Raw genomic sequence first — 25,367 nt, 5'->3', positions numbered from 1 at the left:
AAATCTATGTAATTTTACTAACAATTGTCACCCCAATAAATTTAATAAAATAACAGTAAAAAAAATTGGCTGTCCTTATTTTATAAAGGAGAAGGTCATTTGGAACTTGAGTGGTCAAGGACAGATATAAGTTGAAAATACCTGCAAAACACAATTTAGATCCAACCATTCTTTTATAAACTGGTGAGTTGTTCTCCTGGCTAAAAGGTCTCTGTGTCTGTGTGTGTCTATAGACGTATGTTGTAAATGTGAGATAATTTTCTCCCTTTGGATAGTATTATTAAAATTAATTTAAAGGCAAGCACTTGTATAGATTGGGCATTCTAAGTTTTCAGAAATACAGAAACTAACATGCTTTTCAAGTTCATGTGACCTAAGCTTAATCCTTAGTAAACAAAAGCTAGCTTAAGTTTGTTGCTTTAAGTAAAACAGACATGTCTTTATTTTACCTGGGTTTTATAAAAATAAGTCCATGTCTATGAAATATGTTTCTAGAGGTTATAAATATCTTGATGATTCTGCCAAGCTAAAGAATGCTAATTGCTTATTTCTTGGTTTTCATTAGAAATTAAAGTTTTAAGGGTCAAAAATCTCAATAGATGTAGGAATAACTTGGTGGTGTTCCAGAATAACATCTCAAAATATTTGTCTTTCATGATAAACTGCATGGTAAACATTTTAAAAATAAGCGACTGAAAAAAACTTCCAAGATATATTGTATGGGTAAACAATGGTTGTAAATTAAATGAGTAAGTCAGAGCTATGGGAAACCCAAGATGGCTACTTGGTTCTTCCCTGCTCCATAGCATACCCAATTTTTCAGTTTTTACATTCCTTCATGCATCATAGAGCATTTAAGCTGTGCTTAAATTGGATGAAGAAATTTATGAGCTGACATTATTGAAAGGAGACACCTTACACTATTGCTGTGGTTTGATAAAGTCACTTCAAGAAAATGCCAAATAGGTAACCACTTCCTTTCATGATGAACTCCCAGGAGACAAAGACTTTAGATTTTGTTTATTGGAAAGAACATCAAATAAAAGACTCTCCAGCCTCACTGGTAGAGAACTTGTCAGGCACCTATTCACAAATGGACATCTACCCTTGTCTCTGACACTCGCCTCCACCTACAACAGGACATCAAAGACTAATTGAGATTGAGAAGCTGCTGACATCAGAGGTAGACAGCTATTCCAAGACATCGAAAATGCTTGTATAGCTATGAATTGATGCTGAACTCAGAATCCATTCTGCTTGATTGTCTTTACCTGTCAATGATATTAGTCATAATGATACTTATACTTGTTCTTTGGGTTTTTCTATATAGCCCAACTGTTTACAGTTATAACTGTTAATAATCTTTTCATGGCTCATGTAAACATTACACTAGATGCCAAATACAAAAACAATGAGACAGAAGGCAAAACTCAGATCATGAGAGTTCATAGGATAGAAATCCAGAGTATTTTTTGTGCAATGAAAGCACGACGACCTGGTTGCTTTCCATTTACCTCCCTTCCCTTTTGGGAAAAACAGCCTCAGCTCACATTCCATAGTTAACGGTATTGCCCCATCCCCAATGGTCGACAAGACGACGTCAATACTGAGATTTCCCACGAATGAGCCATGCTAGTGCTGTGAGACCACACTATCTGACCAAAAGGTTGTTCATCAATGCATCATTCAGATTGATTTGTGACCAAAACAGGGAACTATGGATGAAAAAATAAGGGGTCCTATGGAAAGTAACCTCACCGGGTGATCTGATCACAAATTCCTAACTGGGCAGGTCATGATTGGTAGTCCGGCCCCAGGCCTATAAATTCTTTTCAGAAAGGCTTATCTTTGCCTGAAGTAGTCCTGTCCATTGGTTCTGTGCATCTAAGTTAGGACACCTTTGAAATGCCCCCTTTTAGACCCCTCCTTTTAAAAGATAAGAACACATCATCTTAACTAGCCTGTAATCTAATCCTGCCCTTGCTTTCTCCCACTCTCATGTAATCTTCCCTATTCCCTTCCTTAATTTCAAATGCATAAAAGAAGCTGCAAAACTATTATTCTTTGGAGCGTTTGAGATCTTGCTCCCCAGCGTATGTCAGTTTGGCTCAAATGAACGCTTATAAAAATTCTCTACAGGTCTGCTCATTTCTTGGGTCAACATCTTGTTAAAAAAAAAAGAAATAACAGGCCCAACATGGAGTCATTTGCCCCCCATGTAATTGCGACTTCAACCTCTCCCAGCAATGTGACCTTTAAACAGTCAATCTGAAAATTCCTGATTAGCACTAGTGAGGTCATCTGCATGATGAAACCCCTGCCATTCCCTTCCCCCAGAAAGATGATGACCTGGCCTGAAACAATCCTTTCTTCTCTTTGGCTAATGACTTCCTTGCTCCACCCTCCTTCTGCCTATAAAACCCTTGCATTTTGTACAACTCTTCAGGAGCATCTCTCTACATGCCAGATGGGATACCGCCTGATTCACGAATCGCTCAATAAAACCAATTAGATCATCAAATTTCCCCAATTGAATTTCTGCTAACACTCTCAACACTAGGCACACTTTCACTTCTTGAATCTTCCCCCAGATGGCTTCATGGCTACCTTTCTCACTTCCTTCAATCTTTTCTCATATTTAATACTGTACTCCCTCTACCTGCTGTATTCCCAATCCTTCTCATCCTTCTCTACTTCTTTTCAATAGCTCTTCTCACCTTCTACTGTGTGATTTATTTGTTTAATGTACTTATCTGGTTTATCATCTATCTTCTCCTGCTAGAATGTAAGCTCCTCTAGAGCAGGAAATTTTCAGTGTTTTTTTTGTTTTGTTTTTTTTTTAACTGATGTATCCACTTCCTACACCTAAAACGGTATCTGGTATAAAGTAGGTGTTAAGTAAATATTTGTTCAATGAATCAATAAATTAATGAATCTGAAATGGCCTTTAAAATAAATACATTCAAAATGTTCAAAAATATAAAGAAACAGAAGTCATAACAGAATAGGACAATGTGAAAAAATAGAGCTTTGAAAGTAGATGCCTCCTTGTGTGGTAAGAGACAGCTATTGCGACCAGACAGGCCTGGGTTTGAATCCTGACTCTGCCGCTCTGTGTGACTTTGGACAAGTTATTAAATAGCAAGAACCCAAGATTTACTATCTGTAAAACTAGAATGATAATGCCTCATAGACTTGTTGTGAAGGTCAAGCACTTAGCCCAATCCTTGATACATAAGTCCTCAATAAATTTTAGTTATTAGTATTATTATCACTTTATCATGAGTACCATCTCACTCCCCACCCCTAGTCTGTGTTAGGGCTGACCTTCTTAGACCACTTTTTAGATACTTCCTAAGTACCTGTTGATTAAGTGCCTACCACATAGTAGTTGTAAAACCAACAGTAGATATCTTTGTGATCATTCCCTAAGTTAGATTTGTCCTGTCCTCCCTATTAACACATCATCAGCTTGGGCAGAGTGCTTCTGAGTCTGAGGGGTACTATGGCTCTGCTACCCCACCCAGCTCCCTGGTACATGCTCAAAGTCAACTACTTCTGAAGACTTGCCTGTGACCTCCAGACACCATGGATTTTGGTGAAAAAGCAACCTGAAAATATGCAAGTTCCAGTTCTACCAAAATGCCTGTTCAGTGCAACACGGTTCAGGAGAAACAGATCTCTAGGCTTGGATGGCAGAATGTCAGTAACTGGTAACACGAGTCACCTACATTCATCATGAAAGTATTCGGGACAGTCAATTCGGAAAAAATTGGTTTGGATTGGCATTGATGTCCAAATGGCGAGGTGGTGGTTTTGTGGAAGGAACTTTGTCCTGAATACATCACCTTATTTTCAATTCCTTGCTAATTAACAGTTGTTTTGAATAGAACATGCTTCTTTGACTACAGGCTTGTCTGTAGTAACAGATGACAGATCAAAATATGATGACCCCTGGCAGGGGGCCAGTGTGTGCATTGTGTGGTTTTCATCATGTTTCTTTTGCTTAGGTTTAGTTGAGATCCTTGGATCTTGGTATTACAGCATTCACCAAATGCGGAAAACTTCTGGCCATTATTCAGGTAATTATTTTGTGTACACCTGTCTACCCTTTGGAGATTTCATTTATACGTATACTGGGAGTGCCAAAAATGTGTACACATTTTAAGTGATGTTATCTATGCTAAAACAGTAGTTCACCGTAATCAGAAGTGTCTGGACACTGAGCACCTCAGTGTCTTTGAGCACCTCTTGTAACTGCAGAAGTCAAACATGAATTGTATTCATCTTTTGTTATAGGTACATATTGAGTATTACAATTAATACAGTTTTTTTCCTTTCTTAAAATGTGTATACATTTTTTGACACCCTCGGTATTTGGCTGCTTAAAGTTTCTAACAGCTAATTGATGTTCTTTTCATTTTTCTTTTTTTTTTTCTTTTTTTTTTCTTTTTTCTCATTCCTTTTAAAGTTTTTTCTCCTTGTGTTTAATTTCGGAGAATTTCTATTGCTTTGTGTTTAAATCTACTAATCTACTAAGTCTACAGTGTTTAATCTGCCATTGATCCCAGCCATTGTTGTCTTCATTACTCAAATTCTGACTTGAGAGTTTTTTCCCCATCTTCCATGTTTCTATTTAAGTTTTTTTAACATATGTAATACATTTGTTTTTAATATCCTTGTCCACTAATTCTAAAATCTGTGTTTGTTCTGAGTGGGTTTCTACTGATTGGTTTTTCTCTTAAATAAGGATCATATATCACTGCTTGGAATGCCTGGTAATCTTTGGCTGAATGCCAAATATTGTTCATTTTTACCTTGTAGGGTAGTGGATATTTTTGCATTCCTGTAAACATGCTTCATCTTTGTTCTAGAATGTAGTGAAACGGCTTGGAAACGTTTGATCCTTTTTGGTTTTGCCTTAATGATTTGATAGAACCAGAGCACTGGTTCCCCTAGGGCTAACTTTTCTCCACAACTAAGGCAAGACCTTTCTGTGTACCCTTACACTTCATGTCCTGTGTATTATGAGTATTTTCAGTGTGACTGATAGAAACAGGAACTATTGCCAGCCTTGGATGAATGCTGGCACTGTAGCCTCTAATCCTTCTGGATGGTTCTTTCCTCTCACTGATCCTTGGCATTCTCTCTCCATCCAGCCTTCTCTTCTCTGATGCTCTGCTAACAACCTTAGACCCCCTATACTCTCACCTCAATCTCAACTCAGAGAGTCCACTGGGATCCCTGTGTGTTGTCTCTCTTGGCCATGTGGCCTGGAAACTCATTAGGGAGCAAGCTGTGGCAATTGTAGGGCTCACCTCATTCATTTCCCATCTATTAAGAGTCCCTGTCCTTTGTTGCCTGCTGCCCATTATTTTGAAAACTATTATTTCACTTATTTTGTGTTTTATTTTTGGCTACTTTGGGCAGGAAAGTTAATATTCATTTGCACATCTAAATTTATGAGCACCTATTGCGTGTAGCAAGCCTAGTTCAAGATATTTGGGGATATGCTGATGAGCAAGACAGTCCCTGCTCTCACAAAAGCTTCATTTTATTGCAGGAATATAGACAATGTACTAATAAATAAGGTTTCTTTTGAGCATTATTACATCCATATGAGGTAGCCTAGCAGAGATTATTATTACTTCCATTTTACAGATTAAGAAACGGAGTCTCTCTGTGGTAAAATAACTATCTCCAGATCACAAAATTGGCAGAATCAGGAATCAAACCCTTATCTTCTTATGTCTAGTCCATCTTTTCCCTCTGCAGTACTGTCACCACTGCAGTGATCCAGCCTAGCCGCTGCCTTACATGCCGCTGTCTTACATACCCATGGAGTGGCGGGTAAGGTGAAAGACCATCCACCCATTGGGAAGGCTTTCTGGGACGTTTTTTCTGTTCTTCCATATCTTTTTTCTTGCAGTTTGATCTCATCTCTCAGACTAGATTCAGATCATTGAGGAGAAACCCGGGGTTCATTTTTCTATTAATGTGTATCCCTATAGCATTCTCTCTAGTAATGTCTGGTGAATGGATAAATGAATTATACATTCAATGGCTTAGGAAGAGGAAGGGGGACAATCTAGGTTAATTAGGGACTGGGCTCTGCTCATGATGGCATAATGCAGTCTCATGAGTCTATTCACAAAGCCTAATACAGCAGGAAGGTCAGTAAACTTTATCTTGAAATGCACTCACAAGTCAAAAAGATCTTGAACAATGTCTGGCATAGAATTTAGCTTAATTGTCTTTAAAGCTAGTATAGGGACCATTCCAAGCATGGCTGTTACTGGCTCCCAATAAGAAATGGCTACAAAATGGCAATTGTGTAACAATTGTGCCATGCCCATATGGGATATTTTTTGAAATTACAACCTTTCTATGTTGGTGAAGAGAAGCAGAATTTGTCAACCCAAAATATGTTTCTTTGGCATATTGATTATTTCAAGTTGGTTATTTTTAAGCAACAGTAGACACAGGTGAAACTCTGAAAACTGAGTAGAAGTTACCATTTGGTAAGAAACGTTTATATTTATAAGGGAAACCTCTATTGGTAAGGGCGTCTCCTGCTCTGTACCAGGAAGAGGAGGATGACCACATCTCTAGAGACTTATCAATGCCGAAGGCAAGGAATGAAATATTTGTAACCACCTTACCCTTGTTCACTGTATTTTCCCTGGTAACCTCCCATAGCTGGCCTCCTCCCAGTCCCCCTCCGCTCAACATCTTTTGTCTTTAGCTGAAGATGATATTTAATGTGGTGGCTTGGGCCATTTCAAGGAATTTCTCAGATTTCCTGGGTCTCTCCCATGTATACAGGAGGCATCCATGTTATTAAACTCTTGTGCATTTTTAAGCCTGTGAATCTTTTTAGTATAGGGGCACCTCAGCCAAGAACCTAGAAGTGTAGAGGAAAAATTATTTTCCTCCCCCACATTGGCAACACACATTAACTAAAGAATCAACATTATGGGGATAAAAGCTTTTAGTTTTTGGTTGTCAATGTACATACGTTTGCGACAGCAGCAGGACATTCAACAAACAGGGGTTGAGTCCTAGAATTCCTTTGGCCTTGAGCACTTCTGTAAATTGGTAAAAAGAGAGATGGTAAGCACATTTCACTTGCCATTTAAATCAAAATTTTCTATAATTACAGTAAAATAAGGTTCAAATTAGAAAAATATTTTATTTTTCTTAATACATAACATCATCAATTTTGGGGTGTTGTGTTTCCTACAGAGAAAGTTGTTCTGTACCATATCTATAAAATAAACCATCTGGACCTTCATTTGAATGAAGTTTGCTGCGGTCTCAATGTCTCTTTTGACAGTGATGAGCAAAGCAAACTTTAAAAAAAACACAAGGTGTATCAGTGAACGTTCTTAAGTTTTAAACCAACTGCAATTACAAAAAAAATGCCTTCAGGCCAAATTTAATTTTGTTTCCTGTAATTAGAGAAACTCTCCATTCTCTGGCTCATTAACAATTTATTTCTATCAAAATTAGAATTTTGATGCCCAAGGTGAGAATGCAGCTTCATGACATAAATACTAGCTTACTTTTCACCAAATAGAGAGAAAGCAAAAGAGAGAGAATATGAATGAGAACCTTGTTTTTAATACTGAAATTACTTTTCAAACCTTAAAATTTCATAACTGAGAATTATGACAATGTATTTTGTGTTCAGTTTTTTCTTTTGCAGGCCAAAGAGTGAAAAACCCCTAAAGGGGAGCAGAGTCTGCCACCTAAAACTATGCCTCTTTGGGATATTATTTTAAGCTGGCTGTTTTTTAGGAAAGAAAAGATTCAGGAAGAACCTTTGACCTTCCCTCTAATTGCCCAAAAGAATTTAGATAGAAGACCTGCTCCAGGAAGGGAGCTATTATCATAGATAACTATAGTTTTATATGGACTAGGTGTGACAGACAGAGAGGAACCTAGCAAGCCTATTTGATCAAAGTCCTCTCTGTGCCCCATTGTTAAAGACAGCCCAGTAAACATTTGTTTACCAAACATTTGCCTTTTCATCTCCGTGTGAATTGCCTTCCTCCCCTTTGAAATCCCAAACCACTACCCCCTTTCTCCTTAGCTCAAGAAGGCTTGTAAGCCTCAACTGCATGATATGTCCTCAGGCCCCGTTCTTATGAAACACCCCCATACATTTTCTCCTGTTAACTTGTCTTATGTCTTTTAAATTACTTGACTAGCCAGAATAACTAAGATGGAAAAGGGGAAATTTTCTCCTCTCCCACATCTCTATCACTCCACAAAGTGAGAAACTGGAGTCTCATAACAGATATGATAAAAAGTAAGGCATCACTGTAGCAACAGTGACAAAGTGATATTTGTGAAACCCAATTCATTCAGAAGATACAAAAATAACAATAACTGGATTCTTCTGCATGGTTTCCAAAAAGGAATACAGATCCAATGAAGAGAAATTTTCCATTCTGTATTTCACAGGACCCACTGAAAAAAATCCATTTTACTTATATCATCTTTATAATGGTAGAAAATTAAGAAGAGTTTCAAAAACTATATTTTGAATACCGAAATATACATTTAGGAAGTATTAATTTAAATAGCGTAAAACAACTAAGTAATGAGTTAATTTAGTCATTTGTGTGTGTAATGGTGCTATAAAATGGCTAATATATATTTCTTACTGGTTTGACTTTCAACACCAAGTAACTTAGACATAAGCAGTTACTTATAAATTTGCCCCATCATCATTTAAAAATAAAATTCCTAAAAGATTATCATCTATATTTTATTTTTTTCAGTCTTTGACTAAATTTATAAGCCAGTTTAGTCTAAGAGAATATTTTCTTACTTAGTGTTGATACTTCTTCAAGGTTGTTCTTCACTTTTTGTTCTTTCTTTACATTATGTCTCTTGTAGACCATTGTGAACGAAAAGGGGGTGCTGCAATAAGTCTGACAGGAACCTCACAGGGTGATCTGATCATAAATTCCTAACTGGGCAGGTCATGGTGGACAGTCACATCCCAGGCCTACAACTTCTTTACTAAAAGACTTATCTTTGCCTTAAGCAAGTCCTGTCTATTGTTTTTGTGAATCTAAGTTAACACACCTTTGAAATGCATCTTTTTCAGACCCCCTCAGAAGCCATAACCACCCTTGAGAGAGCACATAATCTTGTTAACTATCCTATAACCCAATCCCCACCTTTCTCCCACCTTCATACATCTCTAGCTCCAAATCTCTCCCTGAGCCAGACTCATATACCCAACTGCCTATAGGACATGTTGTCTGGATGTCTAACAGATACCTCAATTCAACATGGTCCAATTAACTCCTCCTCCTCTTGTTCTTCCTCTTCCTCCTCCAGTGTCTCATATATTGATGGATAGTGCCACCTTCCTCTCAGTCACTCAGGACTGAAACCTGCATGTCATCTCTGACTCTTCCCTCATTCAAGTCTCTTCTGTTCTGTATGCAAGTCTGTTACTACATTTTGTCCACCTTTTCTACCTGGTGAATTTCTTGAAGGCAGTGCACATGCTTTGAACCTCTTGGATCCCCAGCACCTCACACAATGAACACTTACTAGGTGCTTCATGAATATCTGCTGAGTGACTAAAGGAATAAACAAACTTACCAGTCAATTCAATTAAACTATTTGCACACCCCTTACCTCAGTTCTTGACTTGATACAACTGTTTTCAACGATAAGCTGAGGCTTCTATCTGTTCTTTAAAAGCCATTAAATGACCTCATGTGGGCTTCTAAATAGTAAATATCTATACCTGTGCAGCACGTGAATGAATGTCCAGTACAGTAGCCACTAACCACATGTAGCTAAATTAAAATTTAAAATTTAGTTCTTCAATTACAGCAGTCACATTTCAAGTGTTCAGTAGTTACATGTGGCTAGTGACTACTGTATTAGAGTAAATTAAAGGGCATTTATCATGTCATAGAAGTTTCTATTTGGCAGTGCTGTATCAAGAGACACAGTGAGTTGTACTGGACAAGACACAGACTGACAACAGAACACTGTGAAACAACTATGTTATGCTTTAAGTCCACTGGCTTGGTTATCAAGAATGTAAAATAAAAAGAGAAAAAAGTTTTCCAAAATCTTCTGTAAATTTGTATTTGATGCTCCTCTATATAAGTCAATATAGATGGGAGATATTTGACTTATAATCAGAATGTACAAGTAACAAATAAGTACATACATTGTTAATCAAAAGCTTAAGGAGTATTTCATACGTAACTCGTCTATGCATGTAAATAATAAATTCAGGCTCAAGATATGACGCGTAACAAAGGGTTTACAGTCGCATTCATTGCTGGCCTTTTGTCAAGAACAGATACAAACAGAACTTTCTTTTTCCAAATAGCTTCAGTTAATTTTCAAGAAAGAACATGATCAAAGAACTTTTTGCTAGTTATATTTACATGAAAAGAACACCTTCTAATTTTACAAAGAAAAGTACTTCAGTCTCTTTATGTAAAATTTCAAAGTGTTACTCTTTAATTAGGCCCTTCATGTTTCGTACTCTCTCTCCATTTTAAATCCTTCCCCAAGATTTGATATTCATTGGTAAAATACTCAACACAGCTGAATTAATTTAATGGAAGGTTGTTCTTGGATGAAAAAAACCCATGTACTTCTACTTGCTGTATAAATGAAACTGTAACTATGAAAAAGATATCCGACTAATGCTGTCCTTTCATATGCCAATGCAGTACAAATTAAGTTGTTTTCTGAAGTTGTGGCAGAGGGTCAGGAAACTGATGACAGTACAAATATAATCTTAAATGTCTCTCCTTGTTTAATTTACAGCTGGGATGATCTAATCTAAAGTGATGGAAGAAAGGAAAACCAGATTTCCCTTCTTGGTTGCAGGTTGTGACCAAAGTTTAAGGAGCTAATTTTTACGATTACACTAGCCAAAGCCAGTCTGCAGGTTCACAGAGGAAACCCACTACCACCCTGTCTGAAACATAAAATCTTGGGTCAAGTTGCAGGCATCCTCTTTTCCTGCAGGACCAACTGCATCTCAGCCATCCCTGACAACTGGATTAGTACTAGCGTCTCCAGAACCTACCTCCCCCCAAGACTCACTATGTTCTTAAGTGGTCCCCTAGGGATCACGCTTAAAACAGCCTATTCTGCCCAGCCTCCACCACTGTGTCCAGCGTTACAGAGCTGCCATGAAAGGTGGACAGAATTTGGGGCCATGCAGCTTTGGGCTCAAACCTCAACTCTGACACTTCCTAGAGCAAGTCTCTTAGCTTCCCTGAGTCCCAATTTCCCAGTGTTTAAAGTGAGACTCATAATACATACCTTGTAGGTTCTTGTCAAGAGAAAATAATGTTTGGAAAAAGTGCTTTGTAATCTGTACAGTCCAGTGTGATCATCTCAAGTGCCTTCATTAACCATTCTCCCTTTGATGGCTCCATTCCTCTAAGTATCTGCTCCACTTAAATGTATGATACTGTGATTTGCTTTTAAACGGTTCTTTTGTGATTTTAATTCCCTCTCCTATAAAATGTGTTCCTCCAAGATGAGTTCTGCATGCACTATCATTTCTCTGTTCCTTCAGAGCCAAGCAGCAGACTCTCCACTGTTAAAATAGGCAGTGTTAAAATGTGGGAGGGGTGTTGTATGGCTACAGGGTTCAGTATACAGTGCACACTTGTAAATACCTCCTGAATCTACAAACTGATCCTTCTGGTTAAAGAAAAAACACAGGCCCAAAATGGTGTCACTCATGCTAAAAGCCCATGATACAAAACCTAGATTTAATACCTGATGTAATTGCAGTTTCAACCTCTCCCAGAAACATAATCTTCATCAACCAGTATGGAAGTTTCTGTTCAAATCCCAGTAGGGTAATCTGTCACAGGCTCCTCTCCATCTCCCATAGAAAAAAGAGGCAACCTGCATAATAAAAACACTACCCATTCTCTTCCCTCAAAGAAAAGGTGTCCAGGGCCCAAAAATATTCCTTTTCTTTTGTTAATAGTTCCCTTGCTCCACCCTTTTCCTATAAAAATCCTTCCATTTTGTACAACCTCTCCCAGTACCCCTCTAGTTGCTAAATGAGATGCCGCCTGATTCATGAATTACTTAATTAAAGCCAATTAGATCTTCAAATTTACTGGGTTGAAGTTTGTTTTCTAACATGTTAAAATCAGTTTCACTCCTTTATAGTCATACCACAAGCTAACCTATGAACAGCCTACACAGAATGAACTGCAAATGAGTATGACCTATTGCCAACTCTATCAAATAGTTCGTACATATTACTATGCTCTCCATTACTGACAGAGAGAATGGAAACTTGTCCCTTTACTGACTCCTTCTTAGCTTCATTTTTGGAAAGATTCTGCTTTTTAGGATGGAAGCAGGCCAATTCACCAATTCAATTTATTAACATCAAACTTACCAAAAGCCAACTTGCCAGTAGATTATTTGACTGAATGGCCAATGAATGGACTGTAGATGAAAAACTGGTTCTATGCAAAGTAACCTCACAGTGTGATCTGATCAATAAATAAATAATGAATAAGGAAAAGCGGAGGAGAGAAGGAGGGGAGAGGAGAGGAGAAAAGAAGTGGGATGGAGGAGAGAATAATGATAAAGCAAATGGGGGGAACTGTAAACAGTTGTGAGTTTGAGAAATGAAGGCTACATGTTTTAGTTCCTGCCAATATTCAAATAAAAAGTTAAACAGTTAAAAAAAAATAATGGAGCTGTAGCAAAAGAATATCCTGGGATAAAAATGGGTAAAGCAAAAGCATTAAGTCAAAAGAGCGCTGGATCCTGTCCTACTTCTTTGGATGCCTAATACAAAGCCCGGCATTTTCATTACAGGATGACAAATGAAAACCATGAGGAAAAAAAATATTTCACTGTTAATTGTCTGAGTAGAACAAGCAGCTGCCAGCATATTTATCCAAAACTACTTTTCATAAATAGACTAATCTTCAGCTAATTCGTCCCAGATGTTTCCAAACTTTGATATTTATTAGACTTCTTTTCATTAGCGTCTAAACCCTCAGTGATTTCAGGGTTGCTTCAATGAGTTTTGAGTACAAACTCTTACTTAGAATTTTTCAAAAAATATGAACAATGAAATTGCTCTTATCAATTGTAAATCTAATAAGACAGTCTAATGATTTTATGCTTTTAGATGATCAAAATAATTTGTAATGTAACTGAAGATGGAATATGGGTTGGCTAGAGGTCATATAAACACAATGAAATATAAAACCCAAAGCGCTGAGAGTGCTATCCCTTCTTCTGTCTTCGTTTTCCTACGTCTGTCCTTTTAAAGGACCAGGCCCTGTACATACCAACAGGACCAGATAATGGAAACCAAGAGGCTGGATCCAAATCTAACAAGCACAGCTGCATGGGAATTGGCTCATGGGCTTGTTTTCTTTGATGCCAGGCTGCTGAAAAGTCCCAATTCCTTTCCTTATCTGTTAGTGCCAGGTGTTAGCATGTAAGTCTCTCTCAGATGGGTGTGAGAGCACTGAATCATCCACTAGATTTGGCTTCCAAGATGGGAATTCCTTTTTATTCAGATTTGACCACACCTCCTCTGCTCAGCAAGGAGACACAGACATTTCCTGGAACAATCTGGGTATTAATGGATATAGAACCATCTCACAAGGATGGAGGTTTAAAATGTGCTGGTTTTAAACAAAAAAAGAGAAATACTAAGAAATAATAAAAGGGGGTGGCCGGTTAGCTCAGTCGGTTAGAGCGTGGTGCTAATAACACCAAGGTTGCCGGTCGGATCCCCACATGGGCCACTGTGAGCTGTGCCCTCCTTAAAGAAAAAGAAAAAAAGAATAAGAGTACTGAAGAACTCACCAGACATCACCAGACACAGACTTCAGATCATGTGCATAAGCCACATTCACACGTAGCCCTTTGTACTCAGTATGTCTTTATAACTCAGTAAGGATTTAGTGTAGTGCTAAATTGTAATTGCTCTATATTTGGAAGTATTTCCTAATGGATAATAACTTGACTTTGTACAGTATTTTACAAAGCACATAGATCTCATTTATTTATCAAAGCAGATAGATTTCATTCCCTTATTTGATTGTCATACACATTCTGCAGTAATTATTCTCACTAGAGATAAAAAAACATGAGACTTAATGAGGATTCTCCAAGATCACACAACCTGTCAATGGCCAAGCTGAGAAATAAAACCCAAATATTGTATTATAGTTTAAAATATCCCAATCTTATGTGGGTTTTTTGCTTTGTGGATTTTTTGTTTTTTGTTGTTTTGCCATAACTATACCACAAGACCTCCACAGTATCTGCAAAAGTGACAGGAGGCAATGTGGAGTGAAAATCAGCCCAGTTATCTGCAGAAGGAGAGCAGAGAGCCTTGTCTGGGGCTTCATGTGGCAGTGGGAAGCAGGAAGAAATAATGGTGAGTGCTTCTAGCATGGCTATGTCCTGCCTATTCCACAGGGGCAGGGGCGGGCTGACATGGTCCCACAGCTGCTCACATCTTCTTGGTTGTAGTCCTCTCCAAGTTCTGTGTGTTCTGCTCCTCGGTTCCTTTCTGCCCTCCTTTCCTACTAGGTGTTCCCTGCTGACTCTGCTCCAACCATACTGGCTTCTCAAGCACACCTAATGTGTTCCTACCTCAGGGACTTTGCATCTGCTCTTCCTTTTGTCTGGAATCCTTCCTCCCAAATCCACATGGCTTGCTCCTCCACTCCTCCACTTCCTTAACTAAAAAGTCACCTTCTTTTTGAGGCCTCAGCTGGCCACTCTATCTATTACCATAAACCAATGGGAATTGCCCATATTGCACCATCTTCTAACCTATAAAAATGTCAACTGTATATGGCAAAACCTAATAAAATGTAACCTGCCCCACAACACCCCCTTGCCCTCTCCATTGCTCAATGTTTGCCCTTGGCCCTCTTCACCATCTAACCTACTCTGGTCTATTGATTTATTATCTTTCTCCTCCATTAGAAGATAAACTCCAGGAAGATAAAGAGTTTTGTTCATTGCTGTCTCCTCAGAGCCTAGAACAGAACCTCCCACAGAGTAGGTGCTAAATATCTGCTGTAGGAATAAGTTTCACTGGGATGTGGGTGGGGGTGGGGGGGTTGGTGATGAGGCTGGGAAAGTTAGATACCTAGCGGTAGAGAAACCCAACCACGTGGCATGTGATCCAATGATGTATAAGGGTCCTTCGCCTGCTCAAGATGGGGTGGACATAAGGAATTAAGTCATTGCAGTATAGGACAAAGCCTCCATACAACAAAACCTCACTAATTAGGACCATTGCACATCTTTGCAAAATTCTCCTTACACCTTTGCACAAGGTCACTCTTCACTGAAATGCATTGAAAGGGGAAGTAGGCAGCAGGCCTGTTCCTTTTGGCGCAGTTGCTTACAGGTAGAGTCTCCCCAGGACCAATTCCAGCATTGCAGGAGAGTTTTCAAAGACTGCAAGTAAAGGTAAGAGCTACTAGAACCCTTGGAAATACTTGTCATTTGATTTTCCAGTGTTCTCTTCTTTACCGTTGAAAAGATACTATCGTCATAAAAACTATTAGAGCAAATAGGTATAGGCTCCTCCCCTACTAATTCGTCTCTCCTGCTAAATTTAAGGTGAAATTAAAGAAAAAAATTTGTTTCAGTAACGTCCCCAAGCAAATACTTCCCAAAGACTTCTTGAATTTTCTTCTTGGAAGAAAATTCCATGCCATCCATAGCTCCTGAAACTGCTGTCCTGACAGGAACAAGCCCAGGAGAATGTGGGTCTCAATTCCAGCTCTACTGCTTAACCACTGTGTGAGTTTGGGCAAATCATACATCCTCTGCAACTGCACTTTCTCATCTGTAAATCTACTTTATAGATTTGTGGGGAGTAACTAGGTTAACAAGCATGAAATCACATCATGAAGGATAAAACGCAGATGGATCTATATTAAGATGGTACTACTACAGGAATGTGGGCCTCTACATACAACTAGCCAAACTAAAAGGGTAGCTAGGTGCTTCCTTCTGACTCTAGCAGTAGTAAGATAGGAGTGGGCTTTGCCTCCCCTTGCCGACTCTCAAATATCCCTTACTTCTTTCTATCTTCAATGGTCCAAGCAAGCAAGACCTTCTACCCCAGTGCATCAGTAACTTTGATGGAAAATAACCCAGTCATTGAGTCCCTTTCCTGAAATGAAAGGCTCTTTAGCTTCAAATCTGAAACATCCTACGTGGAAACAGACCCTTTCTTCTAAACATTTCAAATTCCCCTCTTTGTGTTTCTTTCATGAGCATACACAAAACTTTCAAGCCTCTTAGCAGGATGCTTCTTAGCTTTCAAAGAATATGTAGAATTACCAAGAAAAGTTCCACGAGCATTTTAGGAGCTCTAGGTCCCTATGACCCTTGTGCCTGATTAATTTTCTAACTATCCCTCGAACTATAAAATGGAAGCCAGGTTATCAATGAGTGCTCATGGTGCCTGCAAACTACCACCCTGACATGCCACAATCTCTTTTCCTTCTTTTTACTTGAAAAATATCCTGAGGACAAGGAAGAAATCTATGAAAAAATAAGGAAATACATGTTTATACTTATTTATAACAATGCTGCATTATGTTTGAGAGGTCTCATGGCATGGAATGGATTACCATTTTAATAGGATCAATCAGTCAAATGTTTGTTTCTACCTATTCAAAGTCAGGTTCTGTGCTGGACAGAGATGAGACTGACAGGTCCTCCCTTATAGACCTCAGACTAGTGGATGAACCATATCCACCAACAATCCATCATGTGAGAGCTGAAGTGGTTGGAGCCAGAGCAGTGGCTGTGGTGTTAGAAGAGAGGGGAGAGATATGGAGGACGGGGGCTGGAATGAACAGAATCGTCTCCATCAAATTCATCAGTTCTTTCCTAAGTGCCATTTTTCCATCTTACTGCCTATATGATAAACAAGCCATTGCCTAATTTTTGAAAGAACTTTAGTAATATTTTATGAAAGTATAGAATGTGTAAAACTATACTGCATTCATCTACACTGGAGTGGTAACTTCTTACAATATATGAAAGAATATGAATTTAAGCCTCAAGAAAACACTTTTTTATATTCTGTGAAAATCAGTGGCATAAATGTAGTAGTTGGCTCATTTCTGCATCAAAATATTTTTCATCTAATTAAGCGCTACTTAAAAATAAAACACAGATCTCCTCACTCTCAGAACTCTCATGATCTGAACATCTGCTATAATTATCTGCTAATATACACAAAATTCACTACCCAAACCTACTAAATAAATCTGTTTAGGTTGCATTCAAGAATATGTTTAAGTCAGAGAGAGAGAGAGAGAGAGAGAGAGAGAGAGAGAGAGAGAGAGAGAGAGAGAGAGAGAGAGAGAGAGAGAGACTGTTTAAGTCATGGGCTACTAGCCAATAGGATGTGGTTTGCTGCTATTATATCTCAGATATTCTCCTAATAGAGTTTACATCATTTAAACATGGTATGCTTGATATTTTCTTCCCCACATAATCAGGAAAAGGTCTTCTAATAAAGCAGAGAAATGAATGATGGAAATGAGCAAGCCTAAAGCCTAAAGAGGCCTAAATAAGCACATGCTCTACAAGAAAAGTTGGGAGTGATGAAGCACATTTAGAGAGTTGAATGGCTGTTAGTCTTAAGCCAGGCCATGCACGTGTCCCCAACTCCTATGAACCACAAATACAATGCTTAATATTTACAAGAAATTTGAGATTCTTGTAAAAAAAAAAAAAAAAAAAACCTTGCTGGTGCGAGTGAGTGTGATCATGGCATGAGCAGACCTGTCACACTGAAGCCATAAATGCAGTCTTCTGTTAGTGAGCGTTGTAGAACACCAAGCAAAGGGAATGCAAACAGACTGCCACTATGAGCTCTGCTTTTCATCCCATTACCCTGTGTGTAGCTTCAGACCATGGTTCACAGCCAAATACCTCTGAACTCTCCTGCCAGGAAGGGAAGATTCTCCTCTGTTCCTTAGATACATGGATGTATCTCAGACATTTCCTGTTTAACTCATTTCTTCACTAGCTCTTTCTTCCTTACCTCTTCCTGCCACCAAATAGTAACAGTGACCACAGCCTCCAGCTCCCTCTTCTCACCACCAGACCTCACACAAACACGTCTTCAATCATAAGAAACCTCTTGAGAAACTATCTCGTTTATTTTATGTTGCTCAGTATTACTGGCATGTAATTCACATCTTTAATGTATTATTTTATTACTTATTTAAATGTACCTGTACACTGTGATGTGAAAAGAAAATGTAACTCATTCTCAGTGCTATACACTGAGCAGTGGATAGTATTAAGGCTTACTACATACAAACAGACCCCTACTAATCAGTTCATCGAGTATTAAATAAGTAGATAGGATTACAAGTAATTTCTATTTTACTGAAATCCTTAGTGGCTTGTTAAACGGGTGTATAAATGGGTTTTAGTGATATTTGACAAATTGGCCTTTTCCTGTGGGTTAGGAACGCATTTTTATTTTTCCCACTTAAAATAATGGAATACTGGCTGCTGTTCCGTGAAAATTTGTGAACAAACAAATGTTAAAGAACAGATTAGATTCACAAAAGAGGGGCATCTGTATAATAGCAGTTACCACAATGCATATTTTTTCTTCTACCATTTAAAAGTGTTTCAAAAAAAAAGAAGTAATCAAGTACTGTTTTTAAATGTACTGTCTTAATTTGAAAGTCATTAAGCTTTATTTACTGCTTTTCTTTTTTAAATAAAAAGCCAAAAACTTGTATTTATATTCAGTCAGACAAATATGAATTATAGTAGCTGGGAAAGCGAATCCAGACTAGTAGATTGCTCTTCTGGATTCCATGGCTTGTTTGTTTTCATTTTGATGGAAAATATTTGAAGATGTTATTTCTCTTGTTTTAGTTTTACTTAATAAAAGTGTGTTCAAGGTCTTCATTACTTACGTCAACCCTAGCCTCTTACCTATTGTCCATAGATGGACATTCTTCATCTGAATCTTGTATCACCACAATATTTTCTTCATTGGTTTCCTTTATACCGGAAAGTTCCTGCAGAAAAACCAACATTTTAAGTACTTAAAATGTACTTACAAAGTAAAAATACCTGACACATTTGTATAGCATGTAATAAACTCAGAAGCAACCACATATCCAATGTCACAATTAATCTGCATAGCAATGTCAGAAAGGCACTGGATTTTACATATGGGAAACGGAGGGTTACAGAGAAATAATGATTTGGCCCATGACACACAGCTAGTAGTTCAGGGTCAAAGTAGATCCATTTCCAAGTTGAACTCTGAGTTCACTGCTCTTTCCACTGTGCTACTAACGGTATGAAAAAAAATATTCATCCAAAAAAGCCCTCTGTACTCACAAGATCTGTTTTCTGAAATGAACATTAATCTGGGACAAAGATCCTAGATAAACTGGAATAGATCACAAATAGAGATCCTTGTGCCATGAGGAGGACTAGGGTGAGGGTGCTCTTTCATAGAGAAGGAATTAGATGTGGGGGGTGACCCCCAAGATGGGATGTGTGCCTTCAGATGTGAGAGCTCAGATCCCAGAGAGCTGCCAGAGAGGGATAATGAATGGGGCAATCAGACCAAGCAACTTCCTTTATTTGCTTTTCCCTCTACTACTTTTCTCACCATCTTAAATTTGGACAAATACGAAAAAAAATTTCAAAAGAATTTCAAAAAAATCTATCACTGCTCTAAAATTGAATACAAACCGGTTCCTCACCATTTCTGAATTGTGGGCAGTTGAAGCTTGCATTTTAAAGCAGAGAGGAAAACTAAAGCAGGTCTTTTGCCCTCTCTGGATCCTAATGATAACAATAATTAAGATAATGATAATAATAATGATGATGATGATGACTATAATAGCTCACATTTACTGAGTGCTTACCATATATGAAGGGCTGGCTTCATTTCTCTTCACAACAACCTTAAAATGAGGTACTATCATCACCATTTATAGAAAAAGAAACTGAGGCTAAATGATGTAAGTGACTTAAAGAAGGTCCTACAGCTAGTAGGGAATGGATTTGAACAGAGCTGGTAGGGAAAAAGATTTGAAGTCGGCTGCTAGGGAAGTGATTTGAACCCAGGTAGGTGGTCTGGCAGAGGCCTCTTATAAGGTGGTTGGATGGGTTGTATGTTACAATGTCATCACAATGTTAACATGACCCAAACAGAGCTCTTGATTTAGTCCTCCCCTTACACACACACACACACACACACACACACACACACACACTGCCCAACTCACACTGTCCCAGTCTTGCTCAAGTCATTAGTGGTACTTCCATTTACTGAGCTGCTCAGGTATAAAAAATAACAGATATCCTTGAGTACCTCTCTCTTCTCCCACCCATTCAGCAAGGAATTTGGGTTTTATCTCTAAAATATAATCCAAATCTGTGTACTTCTGTTACTATAATCCAAGTCCAAGCCTTAGCATCTCTCACATGACTCCTCTGGCTTCCATTCTTGTTTCACTATACTCCATTTCCCACCAAGCAGTCAGCCTCACCTTTAAAAATAGAATCAGATCATGTCAAAGACTTCTGGTCAAGATGGTGGGGTAGGTAAACACTGTGCTTGCTTCCTCCCACAACCACATCAAAATTACAACTAAATTATACAACTACCCTTGAGAACCACCTGAAGACTAGCTGAACAGAACTCCTCTAACTAAGGATATAAAGAATAAACCTTGCAGAGACTAGGAGGGGTGGAGAAATGGGCTGGTCCCACATCCAGGTGTGGTGGTTAAGAATCGGAAGGGATAGCTCAACTGCAGAGGTGCCCACTGAGGAGTGAGGATTCCCAGCCCCACACCCAGCCCAGAGCACCAGTGCCGGGAAAAGGATTCCCCAGGGACTCAGTCCTGGTGAAGTGGAAGGCTGCTATAGACCCACATGTCCTCTTAAAGGGCCTGAACACAGACTCACTCACTCAAAAACACTCGCCCTAAGCTTCAGAGAAGAGACAGCAGCTTGAGAAGTGCCAGGGACATATGAGCAGGAACTAAATTGTCTGGCCTCAGGGAGAGGGCTGGAAGGACAGCTCTCTCAGGGACTAAAATGCCAGCAAGTAGCATTGTTCCTTTGGCGAGCCCTCCCCCCTCCCAGCTGGCAGGCACCATTATTCTTTTGTTGAGCTCTTTCCACACCCCCATAGCCTGTAAGCACCAGCAGGTGTCAAATCTGAGTCTCCATTAACCTGGCTAACACTGCTCTCCTCCCACCTTGGTTATTCTCTGAGACCCCGTTCTACCCAATTCATGGCCCCGGCCCAAACCTCTTTCAGAGTTTAATCCACACAAGGGGTCAAACTGTGCCCACTCTGTAGACTTTTCTACAATCTCTCAAAGGTCCACAAAACCCACACAAGCAGTGGCTGGCCTCACTGTGCCCTGAACCCCTTGCTAAGAAGTCCCAAGCCTGGCACTAGTGGCAGCCAGCCTCAGTTCACAGTATAGCCTTTCTCAGGCTCCTGCAAACCCGGCACAGGCAGATATCAATGACAGGTCACTTTGTATCTCCTTTGAGGTGGCCCTGGACCATGTAACAGGCAGTGGCTTACCTGGGCCTGCACCAGAGCACCTCCCAAGAAGCCCAAGAACGAACATACCTGGTGGCCAGCCTCAGACCACACCAGAGAACCACCCCATTGGTGTGCACAAATGATACATCCAAAGAGTGGACTCTGCAGGCACCAGAGCCCCAGTAAAGAAATTCTACTCCACGGGGTCAGCCAACACAACAGCTTGCCAACCGTAGTCATGGACAGTCCTCAAAGCCAGTCACAGTGAGGGTCAATACCACTCACTGAATGTCAACAGCAATCAAGGCTTAACTACAACAAGAGAGAACACACACAACCTATACAAAGGATGCTCCTGGAGCACCCAACTCAGGGGATCAGGCAGACTACACCACTCGGCCCCACAGGACACCTACTACATAAGGCCACTCTGCAGACTGGAAAATGTAGCAGACCTAATACATAGAAACAAACATGGGGAGGCAGCCAAATGAGGAGACAAAGAAACATGTCCCAAATAAAAGAACAGGACAAAATTCCAGAAAAAGAACGAAGCAGAATGGAGGCAAGCAATATCCAGCAGATGCAGAGTTCAAAATACTCATTCTAAGGATGTTCACTGAACTTAGGAGAATAGATGATCTCAGTGAGAACTTCAACAAAGAGATAGAAAACATAAAATAAAAAAAAAGGAGACAGAAAACATGAAAAAGAACTAGTCAGAAATGAAGAATATACCAAGGGAGCCAAAAAAAAAAAAATGTGTATATACATGACTTGTATTCATCTTTTGTTGTCTGTATATACCGAGTATTACAATTTTAATACAGCTTTTTTCCTTTCTTAAAATGCATACACATTGTTTTGGCACCCTCTGTATCAGATGGACTCAACAGATTAGATGAAGCAGATTGGAATCAGCAATTTGGAAGACAAGGTAGCAGAAAACACCCAATCAGAAGAGAAAAAAAATTATTAAAACAAGAATTGAGGATTGTTTAAGGGGCCTCTGGGCAACCTCAAGTTTAACAACATTCACATTATAGGGGTACCAGAAGGAAGAGAGAGCAAGGAATTGAAAACCTACCAGAAGACATAGTGACTAAAAACTTCCCTAACCTGGCAAAGGAAATAGACACACAAGCCCAGGAAGCACAGAGTCCCACACAAGATGAACCCAGGGAAGCCGACACCAAGACACATCATAATTAAAATGCCAAAGGTTAAAGACAAAGAGAGAATCTTAAAAGCAGCAAGAGAAAAGCAGTTAGTTAACTACAAGGGAATCCTCATCATATTGTCAGCTGATGTCTCAACAGAAACTTTGCAGGCCAGAAGGGAGTGGCAGGAAATGTTCAAAGTGATGAAAAGCAAGCACCTACAACCAGCAAGGCTATCATTTAGAATCGAAAGAGCAATAAAGAACTTCTGAGACAAGAAAAAGCTGAAGAAGTTCATCGCCACCAACCACTAATACCAGAAATGTTGAAGGGACTTATTTAAAAAGATGAAGAAAAATATCAAAAATATGAGTAAGAAAATACTGCAAAGAAAAAAATTCTCACTGGCAAAGGCAAACATAATAAAAGCAATGGATCAACCCACACTAAAGCTAGCATAAAGGTCAAAAGGCAAAAGTAGGATGATCACGTGTAATTACAACAGCAAAGTAAGGGATACGATACACACAAGCACACATACAAAAGAAGTTAAAACACAATGACAAAACATAAACTTGGAGTGTGTGAATAAAAATGGTAGTGATTTTAGAATGTGTTTGAACTTAAGCGACCATGAACTTAAAATAGACTGCTATAAACACAGCTTGGTATATACCAAGCACATAGTAACCACACACCAAAAATCTACAAGAAATATACAAGAAATAAAGAGAAAGGAATCCAGATACACCACTAGAGGAAATCATCAACATACAAGAGAAGAGAGCAAGAGAATAAGAAAGGAACACAGTAGAGCTACAAAAACAATCAGAAAACAATTAATAGCATGACAATAACCATATATTTATCAATTTAAGTACTTTAAATGAAAATTGATTACATGCTCCAATCAAAAGACAAATGGATAAAAAAGAGGTGGTACATATATACAATGGAATATTATTCGACCATAAGAAAGAATGAAATCTTACCATTTGAGACATGGATGGACCTAGAAGGTTTTGTGCTAAGTGAAACAAGCCTGACAGAGAACGACAAATACCGTATGATTTCACTTACATGTGGAATCTAAGAAACAAAATACATGAACAAACAAACCAGAAACAAACTCATAGTACAGAGAACAAACTGATGGTTGTCAGATGGGAGGGGGGCTGGCTGGAAAAGGTGAAGGGATGAAGAAATACAAATTGGCAGTTACAAAATAGTCATGGGGATGTAAAGTACAGCTTTTGGAATACAGTCAATAATATTGCAATAACTGTATATGGTGCTAGATGGGTACTAGACTTATCGGGGGATCACTTCATAAGTTGTACAAATGTCTAGACTGTACACCTGAAACTAATATAATATTGAACATCAACTCTCATTGAAATTCAAAAAAGAAATTTTTTTTAAATCAAATCATGCACTTGGAGTAAAACCCAAACTCATTACCTTGGTTCTCAAATGTCTATATAATCTGGCCCTTGCCTACATCTTATACCCTATTTTCTACTACTCCTTCCCTCTTTCACCTTACTGTAGTCACAGAACAGCCTTTGTTCCCTGGAACTCTCCAACTAGTTTCTACTTCAGGACTTTCACAGCTGCTGAACCCTGTACCTGGATTGCTTTCCTTTCTTCACTGGGTTGGCACCTTATCATCATTGAAGTTGGGGGGTGTTCTATTCAAAAGACAGGTTATCAGAGAGACCTTCCCTGACCACTGTGAACTTCCTACCCTCACCAGTCATTAGCATAGATTCTGTTTGATCGTCTCCATGACACTTGTCTATTGTCTAGTGCGCCTAATGTTTCTCTAGCTCCTAGCACAGTGCCTGGAACACAGTAGGTGGTTACTAAATACGTTACTTAGTGAATAAATTCATTGAACCTGAATCTATGAGATGAATTCTAAAGACTGATTTTTCTTTTTAGAGACAGAATCTGTGAGTTTTATATTAGGAGAATACTAAGTGATCAGTGTGGCGGGGGGGCTGCCTCAAAACTCACCATGTGACAGGAGCCCTCCTTTATCCACCTGCAAAAATGGTCCCTTCTCTTACTATAGCCCAGCAACCAGCCCCTGTATATCTCTTTTATATTATATCAAAACCACTTGTAAATGACTGTCCATCTCTTTCAGGTGTGTTCAGGTCTCCACTCAGGTGCTCACCTTCTGAAATGCAAGAGCTGATCTTCCCTCACTCACACATCCCAGCACAACCCTCCACACACATCGGGTGCTTTAGCAATGCTGTCCAGTGGCTGAAGGACCAAAGAGGACGTGGCCCTTCAAAGGAAGCCCACATTGCCACAATGGCTGGGAGGCACACACACAATAAACTCACCCGTAGGACCTGAGATCTGAGGATACAAACGGTCCCCACCATGTAAAAGCGATCCTCCAAAGGAAGGTATGTGGGGAATGACATGTTGTAGGATTGTCTGGGGAAGAAACTTTTCAAAAGCGCCAAAGACCCTAAGGGAGAGAGAGACAAACATGTAACAATCTAATAGAAAAGCAGGCCAGTTACACAAGAAGATAGAAAAGTTACACAACTTTCAAACTTCTGAGCCACAGATTTTTCCTGTCTTCT

At 39.1% G+C, this 25,367-nt stretch overlaps 1 protein-coding gene across 3 annotated transcripts in view; it reads right to left on the bottom strand.

Moving 5' to 3' along the window:
- PASD1 (PAS domain containing repressor 1) overlaps positions 1–25,367 on the bottom strand; it is a 102,320-nt gene that overhangs the window by 17,015 nt on the left and 59,938 nt on the right. For all 3 annotated transcript variants that reach the window (XM_074323419.2, XM_088794933.1, XM_088794932.1), the window contains 3 exons: positions 25,119–25,249; positions 19,009–19,094; positions 7,019–7,088 (listed from right to left, as the gene is read on the bottom strand). In XM_074323419.2, the coding sequence (XP_074179520.1) occupies positions 7,019–7,088; positions 19,009–19,094; positions 25,119–25,249 (287 nt within the window). The remainder of the gene's footprint in view (positions 1–7,018; positions 7,089–19,008; positions 19,095–25,118; positions 25,250–25,367) is intronic.

Source organism: Rhinolophus sinicus, chromosome 18 (genome assembly GCF_057876585.1).
Source record: "Rhinolophus sinicus isolate RSI-liver-muscle chromosome 18, RSI-T2T, whole genome shotgun sequence".
Taxonomy (NCBI): Eukaryota; Metazoa; Chordata; class Mammalia; order Chiroptera; family Rhinolophidae; genus Rhinolophus; species Rhinolophus sinicus.
This window is presented reverse-complemented; position numbering and strand designations above follow the sequence as displayed.